At 45.2% G+C, this 26113-nt stretch overlaps 2 protein-coding genes across 3 annotated transcripts in view; one reads left to right on the top strand and one right to left on the bottom strand.

The window, feature by feature from the left end:
• Positions 1-7242: 7242 nt before the first annotated feature.
• CDKN2C (cyclin dependent kinase inhibitor 2C) lies at positions 7243-13363 on the bottom strand. Its single transcript, XM_064720326.1, has 3 exons — positions 13235-13363; positions 12718-12858; positions 7243-9140 (listed from the first exon to the last, which is right to left on the bottom strand). The coding sequence occupies exons 2-3, from the start codon at positions 12844-12846 to the stop codon at positions 8763-8765; spliced, it is 507 nt and encodes a 168-aa protein (XP_064576396.1). The 5' UTR covers positions 12847-12858; positions 13235-13363; the 3' UTR covers positions 7243-8762.
• Positions 13364-14214: 851 nt separating this feature from the next.
• Positions 14215-26113, top strand: part of FAF1 (Fas associated factor 1) — a 148895-nt gene continuing 136996 nt past the window's right edge. The window contains exons 1-2 of one of the 2 annotated variants that reach the window (XM_064719667.1): positions 14215-14810; positions 14891-14941. In XM_064719667.1, the coding sequence (XP_064575737.1) occupies positions 14808-14810; positions 14891-14941 (54 nt within the window). In that variant the 5' untranslated portion in view covers positions 14215-14807. Of the gene's footprint in view, positions 14811-14890; positions 14942-17806; positions 18497-26113 lie in introns of those variants that run through there. The other variant, XM_064719668.1, reaches the window with a different exon arrangement.

The raw sequence follows: 26113 nt of genomic DNA, 5'->3' as shown, positions 1-26113 counted from the left end.
TGTCATTTTGGTGAGTTTTCCAAAGGCCACCCGAGCTGGTGGAGCGCACTCCGCGTTCGGGGGCTTTTGGGGAGCAGTGGGGCACAGTCTGTGCCCAAGGCAGTGCCCCACGAGTGCTGCTCCCTTCCTGGGACAGCTGGGTGCCTCTCCTGCCTGCACCACCTCCCTTTCTCCTGCTCAGAAATGGAGGATGGGTCACAAAGGTGGAAGAGTCTGCGAGGAGGCTGCAACCAGGGAGCAGAGACTGAGAGGAAGGAGGAGATGAGGACAGTAGAGTCCAAGGAGACAACTACTGCTGACCAGTGGTAATTCTCCTAGGACCTCATGGACAGAAATCAGTTGTGGAAGCAGTTCTGCATGATTAGGGGAAAAAAAGATTATACATATTTACATAAAGAGATTCTGCTATGCCATGGGAAAAGGTATGATGTATTGGGTAAGGAGATTAATAGGCATCATGGAGATAAAGATAAGATGCCAGAGGAAATAATTAAGAAAAAATAAGAGGTTGGATGTGCAGCTGAAGCAAGGGAAGGTAGGAGATGAAAATAGAGTGTGAAGTGTGTAAGAAGGCAGGAGCCAGGGAATGGGGAGATGGATAAACAGTGTGGAAGAGAAAGAGCTGGGAGTTACCTTAAAACAGCACAGAGGAGAAAGAGAAGGCAGGAGCCAGGCAGAAGGAAGAGCATCAAGGGAAAGAAGGGGTGTGAGTACAGACTGAACTCTGAGACTAGGCTGATCTTCTGAGTCAGACATAAATGCAAATTGTGATTTATCTGTAATGGTATAGGAACAGGAATCAGGTATGACTAACATCTATAGCCACATTTTCTTTTCTTGTTAGAGATCTTTATCGCGTGTTCTGGATCTCGTGAGCCAGAGCCCTGGAGTTAAGGTGACCGCGTGTCATTATCTGTTTATTTTTCAGGCTTCCTCTCTCTGATTTTGTTAACAAACATTCAAGTGCCTAAAGTGCAATATACAGCTTTTTTTTTAAATCACAGTAAAAAGTATTTCTGCAAAATCCATTTGAAAATGCTGCAAGTAATTTTGAAATGATAGGTAGGGCTGCCAGCAGTGTGTCTCACTGGCAGAGCAGAGCAAGGCCCTGCATTCAGCCTGATGGCCTTTCACTGTGGGTGTTTGTCCTCTAAGAGGGCTTGCACCATCCCCATTACATTGTGTGTAATTCATCACAGGGGTCAGCAGCCCTGCCTTGGCAATTTTGCCTCCCAGCACGGCCTGGAGATGCAGGAGCAGAGTGGGGAAGGGCTGGGTGCTGCCCAGGGCAAAGCAGAGCTGGAGGTCACTGAGCAGCAGCCAGGAGGGAGTGGGAGGTGTCCTGCCCCCCTTTCAAATGTTCTCTCTGCTGGAGCTGCAGAGACACCAGTTCTACTCCTCCAGGGGCAAAACAGGGGGAAACATTGAAATTTGCCCCTACCATGGTGATTTAGCTTGCAAGCATTTGCCATTTATGTTAAATTCCAGTTTTTTAAATGTAAATGGCAAATGCTTCCCCACATAGAGAGTGTTTGGTTTGTCACATTTTCTGCAAGCTGAAGGCAAACTTTGCAGAACTGAGCTTTACTTTCCTTTTGAGAATGAAAGCAGCACTGCTGTCAGAAGATTGAGTTGTTGGTGTACATCAGGTGATAGGAAAAATTACTCTGCACATGGTTTGACTTTTTTTTAATATATACTTGGGACCTGCAGGTGTTGATTTGCTGTCTATTTATCTGTTTATCATACTGATAGCTTAAATCCACAAACTACACTTCTAATAACAACTCCTAGGGAGAAGCTTGCTGTTACTGCTTGGTTCCTCCTAAAGATTAAACAGAGCTAAAAGTTGGTACATTGACCTCTTGCTTCTTGAGGCAGATCTCTGTTCAGTTTCTGACCTACGTCCTGGCTGAAAACGTGTTCAATCTTTTCTTAATTTGTAGTAGATACTTGTGTACATTACAAAATCCTCTCGCAATTTGGCAAATTAAGTTGTCTGTGGTTAGCTCTGGAATTGCAGAGATATTGCAGTGCATGCAGCATTGCATAATGAGGTTCCCCAGACTTTCCTTACTCGAGTGAGTAACAGCAACTCTTATCTCTAGTGAGCATCAGATTGATCCCATTTTTGAGAAAAGAATTAGAATCAAATATACGATGGGCATGTTATGCCTTGTGGCTGCAATGTTGTTTCAATTAACTTCCCTGAATATACCACAATGAAAAGTGTCAGCTTTTTGCCTCAGAGGCCTATAATTAGATTAAATGAATACTGTTAATTATCTACTACCTTCTTTACACAAAACAGTATGTTTCCATAAATTAAAATGCTCGTACAGGAAGGAAATTGTTGTTCTCTGTAATACTTGCATACAGTGCTGGATTGTGAATACTGTGACTGTATCAAAGTGTAGCACAGCTCTGCAGCCCTTATTTTACAGGAGCTAAAACAAATTACATCTGAAAAATACACAGACAACACACTATATATGTTGGTGCAAGGAGGTGATATTTCTAAATGTTACAGCTCTCCTGAAACAAATACACTTCTCTCTTTAACAGATGTTCTCTATAAAATTCTCTTAGGGAGATTAAATACAGCTTTGTTTGTGTACCTACAGTCACACCCTCAAGGACTATGTTATGTACAGAGAAAAAAGCTGCTTTTTCTAGCAGAGTGTACTTCTCCTTTCAGAAAAATTTCAAAAGTCCATTCTGTAAGAAGCATTTACAATTAAAAGCTTGGTTTCCAGGCCTGTGTATATTCCAGCTAGTGTGGACTGAACATCTCTGCCTGTTCTCCAGCATTACTAGATGCAAGCAAAAGTTCCTGACTGATCAATTCAGTCCCATCCTGGCATTCCCGATTTGGAAATACAGATTTTCAAATGGTGGTACATCACCTCTAGGGTAACAGATCTGAAGCAGAAAGTACTGTTTTTTGATTTGACAAAGTGTGTCCCAATGTCCCTATTTCCATCAGAATAGATGTTAATAACTTCAGGCCTGAACATGGATCCTCCCTCACCAGAAAATTACAATTAACTTTAGCAGAAGCCCTCATTCGGGCCTGCAATATACTCTGCATATAAATGTGATCTGTACCCAGGACTGCTCTTGTGTTTCATTAAGGTCAAACCCTGAAAAGCTTTTGAATACACAGTGTTCCTACAAGGCATTGCATTTTATTGTGGTTTGTGCTGTGTATCTTTTCCTTTAAATGTTCATTAGCTCCGTGTATGTAAAAGTGTTCCTTAAAATATCATTGTGCTGGTAATAATCTTAATATTGAGGAGTGAAGAGGGCTGTATGGCAGTAGAAATGCTGCCCCGTTTCCTCCTCTCAGGGTGTAACAGGAGAAAGAAAGACCATCTTGATAGGCACTATCTGCTGAAGGAAAACTTTCAGAGGAGCTGTGAATCGGCTTTAACCTTTTAGTGGCTGCACTGTGAAGAAAATGTTTCAAGCTTCCTACCCCGAATTAGGCTTCTTTAATTTAAAAGATTGATAAATGCTAGTGGCCCTTATAATTACTGCTGCAAATACCAGAAAACAGTTACAGAGGAACAAAGAAATGTAACTGGAAACATGGTTCAGTGGTCTTGTACTTCCCTGAAAAGCTGATTATACTTTTGGCTGATTCATTTTCTTTCAGAGGGAATTTACCCTTTCTGGCAGTTTGAGTCTGGTTGCACCCACGGCACAAAATGTATCAGGGGATGAGGAAATTGGCTCGGGGTCCTCTCTGTGTCAAACTGAAATTTGCCACCGAGCTCCAGATTTTGTCTTTTAGCCCCTGAGTGCCCCTTGTTTGGTCAGATTCAGAAGCCATTTTAACACTAGTTTAAAAATAGAGCCATTTCATTTGTGCTTTTGCAGGTGCCTTGCCCAATTCCATGCTTTCCCTGCATGACTTATCTTGTAGGATAAGCACTAATCAAAGGTCAAGGTTATTCTGAAGTATCCAGCACAGGAGAGTTCTCTTTCTCGTAGATCCTTAAACTGAACTTCGCACAATTATAACTGATACTGTGCTGAGAGGTAATTCAAACGGGGGAAAAGTACAAAATGACAAGCAGGAACCTTTGGCACTGTAAAATGTCCCTGGTGATTTGTACTTAGTGCTTCTTCAAAACGCAGAAGCCATTTTACCACTCAGAGCCATGGCAGAAGTGAATTATTATTTTTTTCCGAGTGGGGCTCTGCAGATCAGGGCTCCAGAGCCAGGCTTGGCACATGTGGCTCTCAGAAATGTGCCATGTACTTTACATCCGAAGATAATTTTCTCGCCTCTGTGACACAGAAGCCAAGAAGCGTGGATTTTTCCTTCCCCCCTCTCTCCCCTGTCTGATTTTAAAATCAGACACAAGGTCATGCATGAAAAGCTCCGGCTGGGAGATACACCTTGCTACCCGTTTTTTTAAGGAAACCTGGAGACAAACCTGCTTGGTTTTGCCTTCTACGTGAGCTGCGGTGGGAGAAGATGCTTCTGCATCCCCGGGCGCGGGGCTGGGGGAGGAGAGCCCGGCGCGGCAGCGGGAGCCCGGCAGCGGCCGCAGAGATGCGTTAGAAACATCCCCCGGCGAGGCGAGACGCGGTCCCTTCTCTGTACTCACCGCGGCCGCGAAAGCACCGGAGTTTCGCTGAGGAGACTCCAGTCCCGGCTGCGGGGAGAGGGAGGAAAGGGAGGGGAGAAGAGAAAAGAGGGAAAAAAAAAAAAAAAAAAAAAAAGAAAGGAAGAAGGAGAAGATAGAAAAAAAAAAAAAAAAAAGGGGCGCAGTGGAAGTTGCGGCGGCGGCGGGAGAGAGGCGGCGGGGGCGGCCGGGGTGCCCGAGCCCCGGGGCCGCCTCGCTGCGCTGCCCGGCCGGCGGCAGCCCCGGGCCTGGCGGCGGGGACCGGGGCGCAGCGAAGCGGCGGCGGAGCCCGCGGAGGAAACTAAATAAATAAAATCAGACTGTTATTTAAGGCGCGTAAATTTAAAATTATTTGGACAGGAAGAGCAAGGGGAGCGGAGCCGCAGGAGCCAAAGTAACGGTTTCGGAGCCGGGCGCGGCCCCCCCGCCCCGCGCCCCGGCGCTCCCCGGGGCCCGCCCGACCTGCCCGCACCGCGGCCGGCGCGACCCTCCCTCCTCCCCGGGGACCCGCCGAGCCCTCCCGCAGCACCGACATTTTGAGTGCCTCTGTGGTGGGGCAGGCTGTGCTCAGAGCCGGTGAGAAATCTTCCTTTCTCTCTCTCCTTCTTTCTCCCTTTTTTAAATTTTTTTTTTTTTTATTCCTCACCCCCCCCCCCCCCCTTCCTCCATGCACAGGATAGCAGTCCCCACGGATAAATGTAAAAGCTTTCCTCCCCTCGCTTTTTCGAGGGAATTTCAGCACTTTAGTCAGGAGATAATAATGTCTGGCTGCTTCTGGCTGCCCAGTGAATTCCCAGGTATATTTGTGGAAGAAAACCTTTTCTTTCTTTTGGAAGATGAAAAGTGGTAGTTTTCTCCTGTGTTAACTCTTTCTTCATGTCAACAATGCAATGGCATTTCCTAGGGAGCTAATATCTTATCCTACCATGCAATAAACCATTGATTCCATTCCTCTCCTCACACTAAAAGCTGGAAAGAAAGTATTTTCCTGTACTTAAATGTGCTGTGGCTTATTGCACTGGAGACTGAGGAAAATTCACCTTCAAATACCTTCTCATTCACTTTCTCCGGCTGAGGGCAGGGCAGTGCCAGGGTTAGCCCCGCACCTCTGCCCCTCTCTCCCAGCACCCACAGACCGGGTATTTCACCCTCTCACGGTGCTGCTGGCACAGATGAAACCCTCTTCGTTCCCTGTAGGATCCCTTTAGGATCTGCCCCTTTCCAAAAGGAGCTCAGCAGCCCCCGCCGTTGTTCCGAGGATAATTTAGAAACAAAGGTCAAGTGGAACAGCTTTGCTCATCCGTGTAACTGAAATAGGGGAGAGGGCTGTTGCCCCACAGTTGTGTCCTCACACAGCCTGGTCACTCTGAATCCTGGTACAGCTACATTTTATGCTCTATTTCTTCACATTTTTCTGTGCTTGCTGTATTTGTTTCTATTTATACCTCTCATCTCGATGCTGCACTCTTTGCTGCCGATTCCTGGGCTGCTGCAGGGCGATCTCTGCTCCTGCCTGGAGACTTACTTGGCAGTTGGTTTATGTCTCAATAAAAGCTCTCAAAAATCTTCAATTCAATCTCACACGCTGCAGTTTTGCATCTCAGGGTAAATATGTTTGTCGACATTTTCAGGAATATGTGAGTTTTTGAAACTGCACTTTTTGATGTTGCTAAAATACTGGGGGGAAAGCGCCAAAGCAATTTCTGAAACCACATGCGATATTACAATCCTTTTTAGGTGTCAAGATTCTCTATTAATGAGCCTTGCATTATATTATTTTCTCCTCGCTCAGTAAATATAAAGACTTCTGGAGGAAAGCCATTCCCCAGCAACCAGGCACCTTTTGTCACTGACAAACTCTGTAAGGTGTAACCCACCGGCTGACTGCTTTCTTTGGTTTCCTAGAGGTTCTTTGCAGTAACTATTAACTTCCTGGGATAATAGAGAGCAATTTTTGCTTTCCAAGTATCTAACGAGGAATTTCAATTGATCGTCTTGCTGAGGGGCTCGCAGAGAGAGCGCAGCAGTGAAATCAGATAAAACACACCTTGAAACCAGACTATCAGCTGTGACTCAGCCGCCGGGGCTTTGGGCATGGCCGGGGGTAATTCGTCCTGGCTTTAACCCTGAACTCCTGGCACGCAATAAAAGCCGCTATTTCTGACTAGGCGGGGCATTTTTCTCGGAAGAGAAGTTGTTCTTATTAAGCCACTGCTTAAACTTCACCTTAGCGTAAATGAAATGCTGATAAAGCTCCAAACGGGTTTGGAATTATGTTTTGTAGTAGCACGGGTGAAAAAAAGCACAAAAACCCAATCGTGAGAAAGCTGGATATTACTTTCTGGTGTAGCACGGATTTCCTCTTTGTGAGAGGAACGGAGAGGGAAAAGCTTGGAGCATCTTCCAGGACACGAGGAAAGGAAGATGGAGAGCAACACAGAGCGATTTGGGTCACTTCACCTCGGGGACCTGTGGATTATGTTGCTCGGTTTAATATTTCAAGTGGTTTAGTGCTCTTTCTACCGGGAATTTTGGGGTTATTTCCCCAAAAATGCTTCTTATGTGCTGTGCTGCTCCGATTAATGATCATGGCACAATATTTCATATTTCACAGAGGTTTTTAATCAGAACACAGCAGTGTGACAGAGCTTATAGTAAATGTGACAGACAGTTTCAGCAATTTTTTTTTTACTTGAAAACGTAGTAACTGATTTTGTGGGGCTAATTAAAAAATAAAAAGTTAAAAACTAAATTAAAGTATTCCCTCTCCTCTTTTAAGTGCTATTTAAAGTAGTATTCATTTTGCATTGATTTAAAACTTTCTATTTTGCACGACTGAAATGTAGATTATTCAAAATTAAGCACTTTAAACTGCCCATCTGCCCAATAAGTAGATCCTGTACAAATGTTAAAAGTTTCATAATAGACTCTTCCCGACACGGTGCTGAGCATCGTTGGCTCCTGTTGGGGCTGGAGAGGCAAATGAGTTTCAGTCTGGTGAATACTCTCAACTCTCTTTTGCAATAGGAAATTTCCAATGGTTAAATTGTGTTTTAGGTGCAAGCAATAACTTAACTTTACAAATACCAAAAGTGCTGCTTCCTAAATGTCACCTTATTCAAATGTTCTTGTTTTGTGAGATGCTGTCATTAAAATAGTTTATTTCCAGACAAACCAGAATATTGGTGGAAAGCAAATGTTACTTAGAGAACATCTAAACTGCAATCAGCAGATGAAGCGACCAGAAGTGTTGCATCGCAGCTTTCGTGTCCTCTTTGACAATGGGTCTCTGCTGCTTGTTTTGAAACTAGAAAAAAAAACGTCCTCTGCAGTGCACAGTAAACACGAACTACTAAACTGAGCTGTTTAAAACCTCTGGCACTCGAAGAAACACCGCTTATACTGTTTCTGGTAACTAAATTCAAAACCAGATTGGTGAAAGTTTAAATACACAAAGAGGAAAAGTGTCATGTAAATTTAGAAAGTAAGTGACCTAGTTCTACAAGCTCTTGTTAGTGACAAAATGCAGTTACTGCCTAAAGCATCTAAGCGCCATCCACTGTCCTCAGGCCACGCAGCCTTTGACTTCCAGCTCTGCCTGTGCAGGGGCTGCAGGTGACCCCTTGTTAAAAGGATGTTTTTAGCTAAAACAGGACCTCAGACTCCTGAGCCTGACCGAAAGGGAAGGGGGGAGTGAGGAGAAGGGAGGGGTGCCTTGAGAGGTGGGAGAAATCACAGTAAACTATTTCCTTTTCTTAAAAGTCCAGCAATATTAAGCAAGTGAATGAATAGTAGCTCTTGTATTAATGACTTGATACGAATGACCTAAAATAAACTGTAAAAGTTGATACTGGAAAACTAGATATGAGCAACCAACATACACACGGATGAGTATGTGTGAAAGTGAAAGGTATAGGAAACTGCTGGGAGCATGGATTCAAAACATTTCCATTGTCTAAAAACCCACCTCTGGAATTTCTCGAGACTTACACTACCAGCTGTTCAGAAGGAAAAAAAAAAAAAAAGAAAATAAAAACGTGACAACAAACGTTGTTAAAAAGGAGGGAAACACCCCAAGCAGTCTGCACACCCTCAGGTCCAAAGGAGCCGCCGTCGCGGCGGGGCTCAGTCCATGCTGGGGGGCTCGGCGCTGCTGCTGGCCTCCAGCAGTTCCACCACGGCCGCCCGGCGGTACAGCTTGGCCAGGTCGTAGGCGGTGTTGCCGCGCTTGTTCTGGTGGCCCACCTTGCACTCGGAGCGCGCCAGCAGCAGCTGCACCACCCGCACGTGGCCCTCCTGCGCCGCCAGGTGCAGCGGCAGGTTGCCCTCGTTGTCCTCGATGTTAACGTCGGCTTCGAACTCCAGCAGAGTCTGCAAAGTGTCCAGAAAGCCCTCCCTGGCCACGTCGTGGATGACAGCGAAGCCGGTACTGTCTCTCAGGTTGGGGTTCGCCCCGTTGCTGAGCAGCCGCCGGGCGATTTCGGGGTTGCCGAGTTTCATCACCTGGGAAAGAGAGAGGAGAATTGGATACCGCGGGTGGGGGTTTGCTCCAGCACTGCCTCCCGTCCTCCTTCTCAGCCCTGGATTTTGTCAGAGCCCAATTCTCATTTAAAGCAGACAGAGGAGGCTCGCTACAGAGCTAATGACACACCAGAACGTCTCGTTTTTCATGTATTTGTTAGTGAACTCGGTGAAATTGTGAGAGATGTTATCATTTCGGTGGTCATAGCTTTCTGCCTCGGAGAGGTTAATGCCTGAAATAGCACAGAATGGCATATAACAGCTTCTTTTTTTTTTTTTTTCCCTAACGAGGATCATCTCAGTTTCTGAACATATAAAAATTAAGTATAGTTCGATTTTATTTGCCTAAGTATTGAGACACCTCTGCATTACTGTTTAATCTTGTTAAACAGAAAATATAGGGTCCCTGAGGAACAGATATTTTACCTAAGCAACAGCAAATGTAGAATGTGTTTTTACAAGCTTTCAGGTGTTTACATTGTCTGTGCATTATCATAAAACAAATATTTGGACTATACCATAGCTCTATCTGTTGAGAAACATAAATGTTAAAAGAAATTCTTCTCCTCAGTATTTCTATTTTCATTAGGTCACCCAAAAAGGAAAAGTCAAAAGGAATGTTTCAAAGTTACAGAAATTGTCTTCTAAAATCAATATATTATATTATACTTTCACAACTTTTCTATAAGTAAACTGTGGCTATGTTCTGTCGTTAAAACATCCCTTGAAAAAAATATACAACAACAACAATAATTGGATTTTCTGACTGTTTCTCTCAGGGAAAAAAAAAAAAAAAAAGAGCTTCTTTCAAATTTTCTCAATTGCACCATAAAACTATAATAATTAGAACACAAATCTCTCTTATTTGTAACTTAACTGCTTGCACCGATTTCCTTGTAATTCCTGATTTTTTGTTTGCACACTTTCCAAAAATGAACACTGTAATGTATATTGTGTAATCTCTAGCCTATAGGCAGTATTTTCCTGTCCTTGTAACTAATCTTATTGTAAGTACAAAATACGAAAAAACCCCAACTCTTTTCTATTTCCTCAGAGAGAGATTCACACATTGATTTGAAAATCTTGATTAATTAAAAAAAAAACAGCATAAACAAGCATTACAGTGCATTAGATTTAGCTTAAGGTACAATTTCTACAGAGGTTTGCTGAAAATCTCTCCTGACGAAAAATACATATCAAGTTTTTTAAGAAAAACAAGATATAATAAATACATTTATGTACAGCATTTGAAGTGTAAAGCAGCTCAGCACATTATAACCACAGACAGGAGCAGAAGTGCAGATAAGACAGGCTGGGATTCAGGGAAAGAGATCTCTCTGTGCCCCAAGGCTTCCAGCTCCCGACTTCCAGCCAGTTCTTTCACTTCTGACAGAGATGGAAGCGATGCAAAAGAAAACAAGATCATTGTGATCTCTCTTTGTTTAGTAAAAACCGGACATTCTGATCTCTTTTGGAGAGCCCAGGCTGTATTATTTGTGAATTCAAAACATATATTTGGGTTAAGTGGGAGTTTTCAGTGTTCAGGCCAGGGGACTGAAGGCTTCAGTTAAAGATGCGAGGGGGAGAAAATCCAAAAAAAGGTGGTGCTTTTTGGCCGTGGGCTACAGCTGAACAGCAAATGCCTCCTATGTTTTACAAAATAATGTTAGGGGGGAGGGAGGAGAAGAAGTAAAAAGCATTAATTTAATAAATCTGACAAAGAGCATAAGGGCAGGAGATGTATTTGAGGCCTGCATAGGTACACTTCACCAGAAATAAAAAGGACAGAGCAAGACAAGCCGAGTAGTTGTTTAATTAAACATAAATGCAGAGGAAAAATATAAATTCATTGACATTAATAAAGGAGCATTCTCTCCGTTGTAATTGAGAGAGAGATTACAGAGAGATTATCTCACTCTTGCAGAGTGCACTGAGAGAGAAGTCTTTCGAGCATGGCCAGGCACCCACAGCACATTTTAGGATGATACATATTGAAAATAAGTCGGCAGATTCTCCTGTTTTGGTTTTTGTGGTGGTTCACTAGCTCGGTTGCTATAATCCCTAAGAAGTATTGTTAGGGCACAGATGCGGCTGGATGCTATGTACTTGTGTAAAATATACCTTAATTCAGGATATGGACAGTTAGCTGCTTTTAGGAAAAAATATCCAGCATTCCTGTAGGACAAATCGGTTTTCAGCCCCCTTGTCCCGAGGATAAATCAACTAGCTAAATGTTTCCTGCTTTCTTAAAGAATTTAGCTTGTCTAAGTTTTTAATTTAAACCCTTTCACACTCTTAAAACTTGCTGCAAGTGCCTGCACTGCCATGGGATGCCCTATTTAGGTGTTAACAGGACAGCGAGGAGCTCACAGATCTCCAGCTTCAGCGAAATTATCAAAAAAGGGTCATTTCTGCATTATCAGCAAGAGGTGCTTATTTTCCAGCTTTAACATTTTGATGTTAAGCCAAAAAGCTGTAAATATCTCGAGTACACTCACAGGTTCTATGCTGTCTAAAAATCCACTTTCAGAAATTATTACCATGGTTTTGGGGGAAGGGGGAAGAGGGGTTAAAAAACAATTTTACTAATGTGTGAAATGAAAAAGACCTATAGCTCCACTTCCACATTGTATTACTTATAACTTAAGTAAAAATAGCCACACTTATTTTCCCTCTGGATTTATAAATCACATCTTTCACTATTTGGAATGTATTCTAGACTTTTTGCCATCATTATCTGATAATATTAAAAGCAAAATCTTTCATCAGCTACAATACTTAGCAGTTGGACGAGTTCCAACTCCTGCCTGCACAACTATACAGTTAAAAATTAGGACACAGCACCCTATACGATCAGAAAGGAAATACATGGAAGCAGTGCCCTGCTAGCCGATCTGAAAAAAGCAAATATTAAAGTTTTGGATATGAATGAAAAAGCAAGTGATTCAGCTGGAACCCTGGCTCGCAGGGCTAGCTCTTAATGTACATCGGAGGTCCTCACTTCTGAGCAGCATGATTCCCAATGAGAAAGGTCATTCCCACAAACAGAGCATAAAGGAAAAGTACCATCCACAGCAGACCCCAGCACCCAGACGAGCCACGCTTTAAAAGCACATTGCAGGAAAAAAAAAAAAAAAAAGAAAAGAAAAAAAAAAAAAAAAGAAGGAAGAAAAAAAAGATAAAAATCCTAAGCTTCAGAGAACAGAACATTTGTGTTTACAGACCTGCTATGAAATCCTGCTCACCTAAGCTGATTTCTTTCCATCTCAGCTCTCTCACTCCTTGCCTCTTCCCCACGAAGTTAGCAAATATTAGCAAACTCGTAGCCCGTTTGACATTGAGGGTGATCCCCGATTGAAAGAATGGTTTTGACCAGTTTTATTTCAAGTACGTCATTTTAGGGAGTTGGAGCCACTAAACTTATAAAATATGGCATCCAACGAGTTTGAAAAACCACTCGAATTTCATCCACCAGCCTGCTTAAAACGTTGTCTTTTTTGGAAACCCGGGTCACGTAGGTACCAGTGATGAAATATTTTCTCCCTCTCTGGATACCAACCTGCAGCGCTGTCCTCCCAAATCCATTTTGTGCATTGACGTTTACATTCTTTTGCAACAAATTAGTAAGTTGCACTAGGTCCCCCTTGGCAGCCGCGGACGCCAGCTCGTTCCCAGAAGGCTCGGCCATTCTTTAGGGTGACTGACGATCGGAAAAAAGATGAGATTTTTTTTTTTTTTTTAACCAGGCATGGCATCGGAGACTGACAGAAGGATTGGGATGGTTAATCTTCTGGAGTAAGACCTTGTAGTAAATACTCGTAAAAAACCTCCTTGCCAAGAGCCCGCCCCTAACTCACACGTGATTATTCAGCAAAACTGCAGCTCCACTTGAAGCAAGATTTCTTTGCTTCCACATATAGAGTAACTCTTATTAAAGACTTCGGCCACTTTCGCGGGGGGAGGGGGGGAATAGATTAACAGCTAGGCAAGATATTGTATATGTTATAGGTAACATATATACACGTACACCGGAGACTCACTCAGACCTGAGATCTTGGAAGAAGAAGACAACCCACCCTGTTCACAGCCGGTTTCTGAAACTTAGCAGCAGCAGCAGCAGCAGCAGCTCGGAGGAAAGGTCTCCTGTAGCAGTGTGCATCCAACTCCCGCTCGGGATCCCCCCCTTCATCCCTCTCGGTCGGCTTAGTCCGGGCCCAGCAGCGAAGGGAAGGACGAGCCGCGCCCGCGGAGGGCCGGGCGCGGCGGCGGCGGCTGTCCGGGCTCCCAGCTCGCTGCCTCGGTGCTCTCGCTCCCCGCAGCAGCAGCAGCAGCAGCAGCTTCACTCCCGCGGCCCCGCGCAGCCTCCGCGCAGCGGGCGGGCGCGATCCCGGCCGGCGGCCGCCCCCGGCGGCGGCGGCTCCGGAGCATCCAGGAGGGCGGCGGGCGGCGCGGGGGGGCTGCCGCGAACCGCCGCCCGCGCTCAGGGCGTGGAGGAGCCGCGGCGCGGAGCCGTCTCCGCCGTCGTCCCTCGGCCGGGGTCTCTCCGCCGGGGTCCCGCCGCCGCTGTCCGCGCTCCGCCGGGCGCTCCCCGGGACAGGCGCTGCTCCCGCCGCGGCCGCGGGGCGCGGGCAGAGCTCCTGGCGGGGGCAGGGGCTGCGCTGGTGCCGCCGCTGCCCCGGCCCGGCCGCGCTCGCAGCCGCACTGACAGCCCCGCTCGCCTCCTCTTCCAACTTCGCGAAATAAAGCTGCACTTGCCGGTCCGCGGCCGCCGCCTCCGCCCGCGGCTTTGCGCTCCCCCTTTTTTAAGCGCAAACAATCGCTACTTCTGTTTCCTAAGGACACGAAGCCGGTTTCTCTCTCCTTTTTTTTTTTTCCCCTTCTTCTTTTTTTTTTTTTTTTTTTTTTTTTAACCTCATCAGCTTTTTTTGAAAAGAAAAAAAATTTGAGCGCTTTTTGAGTTGAAACACCCGCCCACATTTTAACGGCAGAGATTTAAGGAGGCGCGGCGGAGTTCGGGCAGGAAGGCCTGCAGCGACTCTCGCCCGCCCCTCGCCCGGCCCCGCCGCGCTCCGGCCGCCGCCGCAGCTCCGCGGCGCCCGGTGCCGTCCCCTCGCCGCGCAGCCCGGGCACGGCTCCGCCACGGCCAGCGCAGCCCGGCTGCTTTTAGCAGCAGCGCTGCTGAGGCTTAGGGAGGGAAAATGAAAGGAAAAGGAGGCTGTAGCAGCGGGAGCCGCCGCACCCCGGCGGGAGGAGCGGGATCGGGGGCGCTGGGCAGGCGGGAGGGCCGCGGCGCTGCCCGGAGCCGCTCCCCGGCGGTCCCCACCTGCCCGCGGGGGGAGCGGAGCCGGCTCCGGTGCCGGTGCCGGCCCCTTGGCCCTGGCCGGGCGCCCCGCGGGCAGCGGCTCCGCGCTCGGGCCGCCCCGGCAGCGGCGCGGGCTCCTCTCCCGTCCTGAGGACAAGGTCAAGGATGAAGGGTCAATGTCAAGTTGTCTTAGCGGTGGAAGGCGACCGTCCACGAGAGCGCTCCTTGCTTCCCGCGTTTCTGGTGTCCTTGATTGATTCGAAAGTGCCATTTTGAAGGGGAGCCGCGCCCGGGCACCAAGAAGACGCGAGGACTTCGCTTTCCCTTCCCAGGGCGAAGAAGTGAGGATGGTACAGGACGGGGATGTCACCGCCACTCTGCCTAACAGTGTTTAGTGTCTTTAAGTGCTTTAATGGCTGGATTGCTTTAGGTTTCAGGGAGCCTCGGAGGACTGCGTTGTGCCAAGCGAACCCTCCGAGAGGTAAGCAGCGATGTCATGGCTCCCTGATAAGCACACGTAACCCATCGCTCGCAGGGGCAATCTGCACGTCTGTTTTCTGCGTGGACGCCACGGGAAAGTGATTTTTGAATGTAAACAGGCGAGACAGCTCGGGGAGGTGCGTTCGGGAGGGAACCTGCGGTGGGTACAGCTCCTGCAGCGCTGCCCTGCGGGGGAACCTGCGGCCGGCAGCCGGGCCGGGGCCTGAGTCGGGGCGGCCGCCGTCACACACAGCCGGTTCTACAGCCGTGGATCTGCAGCTGAACGAAACCAGACTTCTCTATCTGGCTTTCCTCTCAGCTTCGGTTGCGTTTTGCTTTGCAGTTGTATTTTCCTGTACTGATTCCCCCATCCACGCTTGTTTGCGAGTGTTACAAAGGTGACAAGTGTGAGCTGCCTACACAAGAAGCAGGGAAAACAGCTTTGTTCAGTTTACCAACTGACCCTCCACTCCTATTCCCACTAAAGGGGAGAAAAAACACGTGTATTTTAAGGGCCTCATTGTGGTAATTCTCGTCCAGAAGCAGTAGTGCTTTTTCCCCCTCCTTTTCCCCCGTTTTTTAAAAGCGAAAATATAAATTATAACTTCCCTCAAAGTTAGCTCTAGAAATATATGTATGCAAGTAGCATCTGTTTATTCAAATACAGTCGCTTTTCTTCATAAAGAGGGAATTTATATGTAAAACTTGGACTATTTAGTCAGATGGCTTATAAATTACTTATTTTGTGACTAATTACTGCCTAAAATCCCCAGGCTTTGGTGGTGTTACCTGTTGCTAACTTAGTGCAAAATTAGACCTGCAAATATTACAACAGTCTCACACTAATTTTTTTTTGGTTTATGGTTCAGAATAAAGCTTCCATCTTCTGTTAATCACACCACATAGCAAAATAATTAAGTAAAGTGTAGCTGTAGTGCTGCAGGCCTCCTGCAAGTAAAGCTGCCTGGCCAGAAAATGCCACCAAACTTCCTCTGCCGTGCAGGTCTGTCAAAAGTCTTTGCAGACAGCAGTTCGTTAATCCTGATCATTTCCTCTCACGAGTGATAAAGATACTCCACCTAAACCAGAGAGATTTGTCCCGATCGGCTCCAGAATCAACAGAAAAAAAACAGGGAAACCAGCAACAAACAATTTCTGGAGGGAGATATTATCACCGGGCATTATAAGGAGTAAAATAATCTGCTCCCTAATTTGTCTCTCACTCGTTGGAGGATAAAACCCACCTCGAATGGCTCAGAGAGGCTGTGAGAAGGCAAAGAGAAACTTAAGCTGTGACTTGAATGTGAACTTCCTGAGATGTGGGGCACGTGCAGCTTTTCACCTTTTCTTCATGTTCTGGATCAGATCCTTCCTGTTTTGATCTAATATAGATATCATTATTTAAAATATGACTGTAATAGACATGAACGCCGTGGAACTAATCTTGACAACATACCTATAGCTTCAATTTGTGCCAGGAATGAATTGGCTTTAATCCAGTTGCTAAAACTCGCTTTTCAGCCTTTATTATAGTTACTCTCTAGTAATGTGTGGGTGGATTTGTTTGTAATTTAGCATAGGCTGTCCCTGGCATTGCACCATACCTTCTACTTAGTACAGAACTGTCTGTAACATCAAACTGGGGGGTAAAAAAAAAAAAGGTGCAGGTGTGAGGGCAGTTAATTTATCATCCCTCCGGTCGCTGGTGGGGAGCTCGCATTGTTAAGCTCACGTCAGCGGGCAATAAAACCCTTTTGGCGAGCCCTGCCAACACAAACTAGAGCAGGAACACGGTAAAAAGTAAAAACCCAGCTTCTCTGACACTGTGGCTTCGCATCCTAAGTGGCGTTTCCGTGCGGCCTCTGCCCGCCCGGAGCGCCGCCGCCGCTGTCAGACAGCCCAGCCCAGGCAGCAGCGGCCGCAGCAGGCTCTAAAGCATCCCCGGGGCTTCTCTGGGCATCTCGGGTCCGCAGCAGGCTCTAAAGCATCCCCGGGGCTTCTCTGGGCATCTCGGAGCCTCCCGAAGGCACAGCCGAGCTCCCCGCTCCGCACGCAGCGCTTGTCCGCGGTGGCGCCGGCTTCCCCCGCAGCTCGCCCCGGGCGAGTCCGCGGAACCCCCTGCGACCCCGCGGATGGACCGGAGAAACAACAAAGAACGCTGCTTCCTACACCCGGCACAATTTCTTGATTCAAAGGTGTCCTAATGTAGCCTTGTTAGCTGACGGAAAGCTGCTGGGTGCGTCCGTGACCTCAGCTACAACACGCACAGGACGCTTGAAGAAGCAGAGCAAAATATAATTAGAAAATTGGCGTCCAAATGTGTGTTTTGTGTCGGTGCTAAGGGGCTACATGAACATCAGGTTGTAGGAGGCAGACTTATAAAGCATCAGTTAGATTTGCATTACTCAAAGCAGGTTTATTTGCGATATATAATATAATTGCATCTTACAGTGCTGCTGGAGTGCTAAGCCTGAGCGAGGGCCGCTGTGCTGATCACGGTGTGCTGGCTCACAAAAACCTGCGGAAAATGCATTTCCTTCTCTTGAGCCAGGTCGGAACCCGGGGGCAGTGTCGCCGCTCCCCCGAGCGCCGGGCGGTGCGGGCCCTGCCGGGGGCCCGGGGCAGCCGAGGGGACGCGAACCGCTGCATCCAGCGAGACCAGCGCGCTCACGGGGCGCGGATGGAGGGAGAGGGGCAAGGACGAATGGATGGATGGATGGATGGATGGATGGATGGATGGATGGATGGATGGATGGATGGATGGATGGATGGATGGATGAATGGACGGATGGATGGATGGGCGGATGCCCCGCTCCCGCACGGAGAGGCAGGGCCGCGCTCCGCCCGGCAGCTGCAGCGGCCCGCGTTTCCCCGCGCCGCCCGGGCACGGCTGCAGCCGCTCCCCTCAGAGCCGTTAGGCCGCAGCCGCCGGCGGAGCCCAGCCCGGACACCTCGCGCCGCGGCCGGGCCCGGGAGCCGCCAAGCCCCGGCACGGGACGTGAGGCTGTGTCGGCCCCGCTGCGGCAGCTCAGGCCGGGCCGGGGCTCCCCGCTGCGCTCCGGTGCCGCCGGGTCCCAGTCCCGGTCCCGGTCCCGGCTCGGTCCCGCCCCCGGCTCCGGGAGCGCTTGACAGGCGGGCAGTCACGTGGCGGCCGCAAAGCGCCTCTTTGCGACCTCAATGACAGGCAAAATGTGCGACACAGGCGCTGTGGAGGCAGGCGGGGAGCGGCGCTGCCTCCTCCTCCTCCTCCTCCTTCTCCTCCTCCTCCTCCTCCTCCTTCCCGGGCCAGCGGCTGAGGCAGCGCTGCCCGCTCCCGGCCCCGCGCCCGGCCCGCCGCTCTCCTGCCTCCTCCCCTGCCCGGCCCCGGCAGGGGCAGCCCGGGGGCGCCGCGGGAGCTCGAGCGCAGCGCGGCGCCTCCATGAGCTCCTGAGCTCCCACCCTGCCCCGTCCTCCCCGCGGCAGCGGCTCCAGGTGCGCGGGTCCGAGCAGAGCCGGGACGCAGCTGGCTGCAATGGCGTCCAACATGGACCGAGAAATGATATTGGCTGATTTCCAGGTAAATTTCAAGCCGCCGCCACACAGCCGTGGCCTCTCGCTGCTTTTCTCTTTCTTCTCGTTGCTGTGCTGCTTGTTCTTTGTGGGGAGGTCCGGGCTGGTGGGTGTGAAGCCCACCCTCTGAAGCCTCCGCTCTCGCTTTCCTTCTTTTTTTGTTTGTCAGAAACGGGGAGCGTGTGCCCTCTTCTCTCAAGGTGCGTGAACAAAATGTCTCCTTTAACTTAGAGAGTTTCAGTTTTTAATTAATAAAATAAAGCTTTTTCATCCACTTTGCTCGTTCCTACCCTCTGCATCCACCCAGGCCCTGGGACAGCTGTGAGGCAGCACACTTGGAAGAGGCAAATGCCAGGGAGGATACAAAACTCACCAGTCCACATGATTTGTCACAGTGTTTGTAGTGAATCACTTGCTGGTGCTACAGATTAGTGCTGAACAGAGGTGTTTCCATTCCAGCATCAACACTAAACTCAATGGTTGCCTCAGCCTATGACTGTTGTGATGACGGTAAAACTCTTCCCACCCCATTCCAAACAGCAGCGTGTTTGTGTGGAAGGGAGGAATATCCTCTTCCAAGTTGTTTGTTTCCTTTCCTTCTCTCTACAAAAGGGTTGTAATTTAACTTCAGACTTCTATATCTTATCCCCAGAATAAAGTCTTTCTGTAAGTGGAAGCGATGTGTTTAGGAGCGTATATTGCTTCTTGATATTGCTTGTTTTATATTGTTTTCCTAAGACCAAGTAAAAAAAGTGGAGGATACCTGCATTTGAAATAATGGGGAAAGCCAAACACATCTGGGAAGGGAATCAAATAATATTTGAATATACTTTTTTAATGTTTCTTTTTAATCCATCTGGGTTTTTTTAAGCTCTATCCATTTGCAGTGATTGTTCTTACATGGGTTGGCACCTGGATATCCTTGGATTGATGTGTAAAACTGCCATCTGTATGTTCAGCTTCTCAAAAGACTGTTAGCAGTGAAACTATTTCATTTAGTTGAAAAGAAAAAAAAAACGTAATCCCACCAATTCACTGTGTGTGTGTGTTTCCTTGGAGCTACAGGTAGGATGACTGTTGTGTGCACAGTAATTCCTGTGTATTATGTAATTAAGTAATTCCTCTGTTGCAAAAGGTACCAGGTATCTCACTGATGTAACTCATGGAGTTCCCAGCTGGCAACAGGGAACTGTCATCCCCTCCTGTACCCCATATCTTACACCTGTGTTCATTAAAATGCTTACCAAATGTTACTATATCGACACTACTTTGTTGTACTTGGGGGTACTTCTGTGTCTGTAAGGGATGACATCCCAATTTTAGGGCTGGGATTTCACAAAGGAGTTTTTCCAGGACCAGCACACTGTGTGAAAGGAAACTGGGACCCCAATTCTGCATTCATACCTGTGGGAACAGATTCTTATGGGATCCCACATTATTACCTGAACTTACAGTCAGGAATCCCAGAAGATGAGATTAGTGACTGGTGAATTTAAGATTATTTGTTTAACAGAATTTTCAATACAGATTTACACTTTGCAGGTGTTTTTTGCTATTTTGCAGTATTGTTGGATTTTGAAACCATTAATAAAAGTGTAAGAGCAACTGCAGTGTTTGGTACCATGAAGACAAGTAAGTATCATTGCAAACTTGCAGGTGGGTGGTGGAGTCACAGAAGCCAGTTTTAGATCAAGGGTGGGTGACATAATGTGTCTGAACCTAGGACACAGGAAATATTTTATCATACACCAATCCTTGCTTAAAAAGAACCCAAACATTTTCCTCTTGTATTTCAGGAGACAGCTTTGTTTTCCTGTTTCATTGTATTTCTTTGTAAGATTATATCAAGTGTCTACCTGATTTTGAAGTACTGATCTGTTAATTGTCATTCTGTTAAAGATTCAGATTAGAAAGGACAGTGTCAGTCATTATTAGGCCTTGAATCTCTAGGCTGTTACAAAACAGTAAAGGTTTTTGGGTCTTTTAAATACTTGGTGGAATTTGCAACTCATTCACTAAGAATTTAAAATGGAGAATAAAACATGTATACATGTATACTTTGCACATATACTTATGTGCAAAGTAATTCTGCATGATTTTCCCTCCTATATTTTCTGTACCTTTTAATTAATAAATATTTCTCTCAGAGTTCTGCTGCCATCTTCTGTGTTTATGTGAGGTGTCTTATTGAAGAATGGTGCACACAGTGAAAATTTCAAAAGCAATTCTTTGTAGTTTAGTTCAGCTAATCTTTGGTGAATTAAATTGGGAGGGAAACTTCCATCACCATTTCACCCTCACTTTTCCCAAGTTGTGTTTAAGGGGGATATAGTAGTGGTCTTTAAACTTCTGAAACTTGAAAGGGTTTTCTCTCCACATTAAAAAAAAAAAAAAGAAATGAAATCATAATTCTACTGATGCTTTTGTGAAGCTTTCATGGATTTATTTAGTATCTTCCAGAGTTATTAGGGGTTTTGCCTTGGGTTTCAGCTAGAGCAAGAATTTGTATTGCATTTGTTTTTTTCTCTTTAGCTCTGATTGTAGGTTACTTGTGCATTTGGAGGTACTAAAGAGAATTACTTATTTGTAAAAAGTATTTTGCATATATATATATTTAAATTTATATATTTTATGTATATATATATATATATATATATATATATACACACACATGTAAACCCATGGTATTTTATGAAATATTTTAAGTATAGAGTAAGGCACAGTGAGTGATCTACCAAAATATTTTTGCCTAATGTCTCAAAACAATTTAAGCCTGTTCTGTGTGGTTTATAATTATTTTCTTTTCCTCTCCTTTTTAATGAGGCTACTGTGTGCTACCCAGGGAGCACAAAATCCGTATTCATGCATGTGGGCTGTATAAGCAACCTGCCTAACTTTTCCTTCTTAGGCCCACACTTAGGAAAGATTATGCAGAAGCTTTGCTTTGTACATGAGTAGCCTGATTGTTTTCAGTGGAAGTAGCTGATGTGGAGTTCAGTGCACAAACAAGTTTTAGCTTTTTTGACTAAATGCAATTCAGAACTTCTCCACAAAGTGTCATTGGCATAAAGGAAAAACTCCATAGGAAAAGGCACAACAGCTTGTTTTAGTGGCATAAATTCTTCAGAAAGGTAGCTGCATGTGAATTGGTAAGTGATGCTGTGACATACTTCACATACTGGGGGAAATAAAGGCATATAATTTGTACCAATTTTTTAACAACTGTTCTGTTTGTTGTGTTTAAGTGCAAAGTGCTTCCATCTTCAGTGGGATACCCAGCTGCTCACATGGTATACAAATACACTCCTGATTTCTTGTAGTTTGGGGTCTGCTTTTCACTATAAAGAAAAGAGATTTTTTTTTTTCTTTTTAAGTTGTAAAATTTAGTTACACAGAGCTTCATTTAATTGACATAGATTGGTCTTCATTCCCAAAGTTTATCTTTGAGTATTGGCAGAAGTGTCAGATATTGATGTTTTTGCCCACCCACTAGCTTTCTTACACTTTTGCTTTTGTTTTTACAGCTTCACTTAGGATTGGAACTAAAATTAGTAAGAATATCTTTCTGTCCTTATAAGTTATGTCCACTTATAGGACCTCTTTATCCATGCTGTGTGCTTGTCCTCACAACATCCCAAATGTGGAGTGGGCCTAAGGGTTGCAGTGTTGTGGGGTTGCCAGCTCCTGTGTGTCCATGTATTAAAAGAATATCAGGCACTCTGGAGGTTCAGGAGGAAATTTTTCAAAGAATTCACGTTTTTCATTGACCAAATAGTGGTCAAGGTTTGGTCAGGGTGGGAGGATTTCGGAGTGAAATGACAGAACTCAAAAATCCTTGCTTTCATTGAGACAATGGATTTCTAGTAGTTTTCTTCTTCCCTCTTTCATCTATGTTCATTGTGAAACCAAGGTATGTGCTTCTTTTTTCCTTTTCCAAATTTTAAAAAACTAAATGGCCTTAAGGGGCAAGAGACATGATAAAAACTTACTGCATGCTTAGTGTGTTCTTCTTGGTTATTGCCATTTTCACTGTCTGCTACCAGTCACTTCTGCCATCACTTCTATTAATTTATTCCTTGTGGGTTTTGGCGTTTCATTTCTTTAGATATGTTTAGGCTGAGTTGTCATCCCAAAGTTCAGGTTCATCAGAACAAGGCTAATTTGATTTACTGGCCTTTAAACTGAAGGTGAAGTGAGTTCCAGAGCCAGAAATGAGAAGCTGGAGTAAGAGTGGTGTCCTTTTAGAAACATAACTTGGATATTCTCAATGATAGCTCTTCACGGAAAAACCAGTTAATTTCTCTGATGTAAGGGCAGATAGTTAATTAGAAATACTAACTGACATTTATAGAAAAGAAAGAGGCTACTTTGACTGATTTGTGTGCATTATGCTCCTGCTGTAGGAACCTGAATACTTTACCACTGGAGCACCAATTTGTCTTTAGAAAGAGGTTTATTCTGTTTTTTTCATTCAATTACCTTGAAAAGACTCTTGACATCATAGTAATCATGTCACCATTTCCATCAGCCCATTCATATAGGTATTTGGGTTAGTAGGTCACTGAAACAGATTGAGAGGTGGTAGCTGTAGGATCCTTTTTCAAATGCCATGACAACCAGTACTAATTATAATATTGAAATTATTAATTATATGTACTTCCAAAGGCCAGGAATGGGCTTTCATTGAAAGATACTGTGAAAATTATTTGTCATATTGAAAATACCACATCGCTAATATATCTTGGTAAGCAAGGATCAATTACAGTAAAGTTTACACTCACTGAGTTCATATTTCTGTGTGGAAGGAGCTGTGGGAGAGGAGGAGCATTTGAGCCATTTCCTGCATGTCTTAAGGGGCCTTGAGAGTCTCCCATCTTGGGAATATTGTGTTGGAGCTGGAAAGCCTGAAAGGGAAGAGTTTTCCTGTGTATTTGGGCAGTTCTTATGATTCAGTTACCATTGCAAGCCTAGTTTTCACACACTTCCATAATAGAAGTACAAGGTAGCTTTTTCAAGGAACTACCTGGCATATCTTTGACAGGATCTCATATTTTTCTAGTCACTGAATAAATTTGTGCATATGTGGGGCAGCCATTAGATGAGTCCTTTCCTTTAACTACTGTAGGAACTAGAATAAAAGGCCTGGGGAAGTACCTAACATTTTACTCGTCCCTCATTATTTGGATGAAAGGAAATGACATGCTTACTGACTGGATTGATACCTACTAATTAAGCCCATTTTTTAAAATTGACTAGTTAATGTGCAATTGTAAAAAGAAACTGCTCAAAGAGGAAATCAAAGCCCTCATGTATGCATGACATGTTGTTTGGTCTATTGAAATAGTCATCTGCTGGTCCTCTATGTCTGACTGGTTGAGCAGGTCTTTGTTCCACAGCAGTAGTTAATGCTTTCAATAGATAATTCATTAAAGCTGAAGTTCTTAAGAGACATTTTGAAACTAGAACAGAATACGTTAGCCCTTGGGTTATTTTATATAAGTTTCATTTTTAACTATTGCAGAAAACGATTTGTAAAGACAAGAACACTGAAACTGAGTCACTTCTATAATTTTTTTTTTATTTTCTAAAGGTCAGGTTGTTTGTGTGGGCAAATACCAAAGGTGCCATATCAGCTCAGATCGAAGACCCAGCTGACCTAATGTCTTTTCTACAGCAGTGGCTGGTCCTTAGGAAAGAGCTGAAAGAAACAGGATGTGAATGGATTTACCTCATCCTAGTTTCTGGAAGTCAGCATTTTGAAAGCTTGATGATGTTGCTGTAAAGCTTGATGAGTTTGTTGTAAAACTTTGGAAATACACTGTGCCAGCTTGAGTTAGTCTAGTGTTCTTCAGCTGGCTGAGTTCTTGAGAGACATTTGAGTAGTTTTGTGATGTGTGAGTTTGCTCTATAGAAGCTGTGTTCACTTTTCCTAAGTGTCTTGTTTACATGAACATGCTAAGCCATTTCTATGTAGTTTATTGGAATTTCTGCTGTTTCTTATTAGTACAGAAGTAAAATTTGAACTGTAGAAATATTAACCCCTTCTGCTTTGCGCCACAAGACTGTGGGAATGTGGTGTTGATTTCACCTTTAATCAAACTGATTTAAAGAGAAGTCTGAGGTGAAAAACTTAAATATAAGTTCCTTTAGAGTTTTGGGGACTCTCACAAATCTAGTGGTTTGCTCTGTGTGTCTCTGCTGACATTTTAGGATGAGAGATCTGTACAGATCAGCTGTGTTACAGGATGGTCTCAAGGTTCCTCAGTAGTGGGTATCGGTGCACACAATTCATGTAGCTTTTCTGATATGCCCTTACCTTCTTTTAATATTTCTTTACTGTTTTCTTCCTTTGGTCCCACTGACTTCCTGTCAGGCTTTCTTGCCTGATGCTTTTAAAAGCTTATATAATATTAATGTCTTTAGAAAGCTGTTTCTTGTTTTTTTTTTTTTTCTTTTCAGCCCTTGTTGGCCTGTGCTATTGGTAGGACCTGTGCTTGGAGTTTGAATGTGCTGCTGTTTCCCTGCTCTGGATGCCTGTTGGTTTTGGCTGGGGTAGAGTTAATTTTCTTCCCAGTGGGTGTTATGGGGCTCTGCTTTGGGTTTGTGCTGAACACAGAGTTGATAATAAGGAGATGTTTTTGTTATTGCTGAGCAGAGTTTGCTCAGAGCCAAGGCTTTTTCTGCTTCTTGTTCTGCTACACTGGGAAGGGCTTGGGGGTGCACAGGAAGTTGGGAGGAGACGCAGCTGGGACAGGGGACCCAAACTGACCAAAGGGATTTTCCAGACCATATGACATCATGCTTGGTGTGTGAAGTGGGGGAAGAAAGAGGAAGAGAGGATCTTCAGAGTGTTGATGTTTGTCTTCCCAAGTAACCACTACACATGGTGGCACCCCATTGTCCTGGAGGTGGCTGAACACCTACCTGCCCATGGGAAGCAGGGAATTATTTCTTTGTGTTGCTTTGCTTGTGTGGATGGCTTTTGCTTTCCCTATTAAGCTGTCTTTATCTCAAACTGTGAATTTTCCAGCTTTTACCCTTCAGATTCTCTACCTCGTCCCACTACTGGGGCAGTGGGTGAGCAGTTCCATGGGCTTGGCTGCTGGCTGGAGTTAAACCATGCCGGTGCCTTTTCCAGGTTTTGAAGAATATGTTTGTTCCTTGCTGTCCTGTTCTTCACAAAAAATTATAAAGAGTGTTTGTGAAATGCTGACTAAAATATTATTTTGTATGGATCAGTACTCTTCCTTTGTGTGCTTATCTAGAAAGTGGCTTTTATTTATTGTTGAGTTGTTTTAAAAATTCTGCTGCTTTTGAGATAATGAGGAGAAAGGAGATGAGTGCATATGTGCAGCAAGCATTTGTTTGACCCATGCAATTATTTTCTTTTTTCTATCAGTTTTTCTTATGTGATACTGTAAGGGCAAAATGATTCAGGAAACCTTGGGGTTTTGCTTTCACTGACATACTTAATAAAAGTATTAAACAAACACAGAAACTCTGGGATAATCCTAACTAAAACATGTGTGTAGTTGTTGGGTAAAGGCTGTCTTCAGTCCTCAGGAATGACAAATGGGTTTGGTAGCGTAGGGTACTAATTAATGGGTACTGACTTTTGGTTTGT

Source organism: Zonotrichia leucophrys, chromosome 8, assembly GCF_028769735.1.
Source record: "Zonotrichia leucophrys gambelii isolate GWCS_2022_RI chromosome 8, RI_Zleu_2.0, whole genome shotgun sequence".
Lineage (NCBI taxonomy): Eukaryota > Metazoa > Chordata > Aves > Passeriformes > Passerellidae > Zonotrichia > Zonotrichia leucophrys.
The sequence above is the reverse complement of the archived record's forward strand: the minus strand, read 5'-3'. Positions and strand labels throughout refer to the sequence as shown.

Bases quoted from the DNA above. Each gene is read 5' to 3' on its own strand.
- CDKN2C (XM_064720326.1), bottom strand. From the start codon at position 12,846: ATGGCCGAGCCTTCTGGGAACGAGCTGGCGTCCGCGGCTGCCAAGGGG. The intron at 9,141-12,717 runs GTTGGTATCCAG...TCTCTTTCCCAG, and splicing joins TTGGGAGGACAGCGCTGCAG to GTGATGAAACTCGGCAACCC.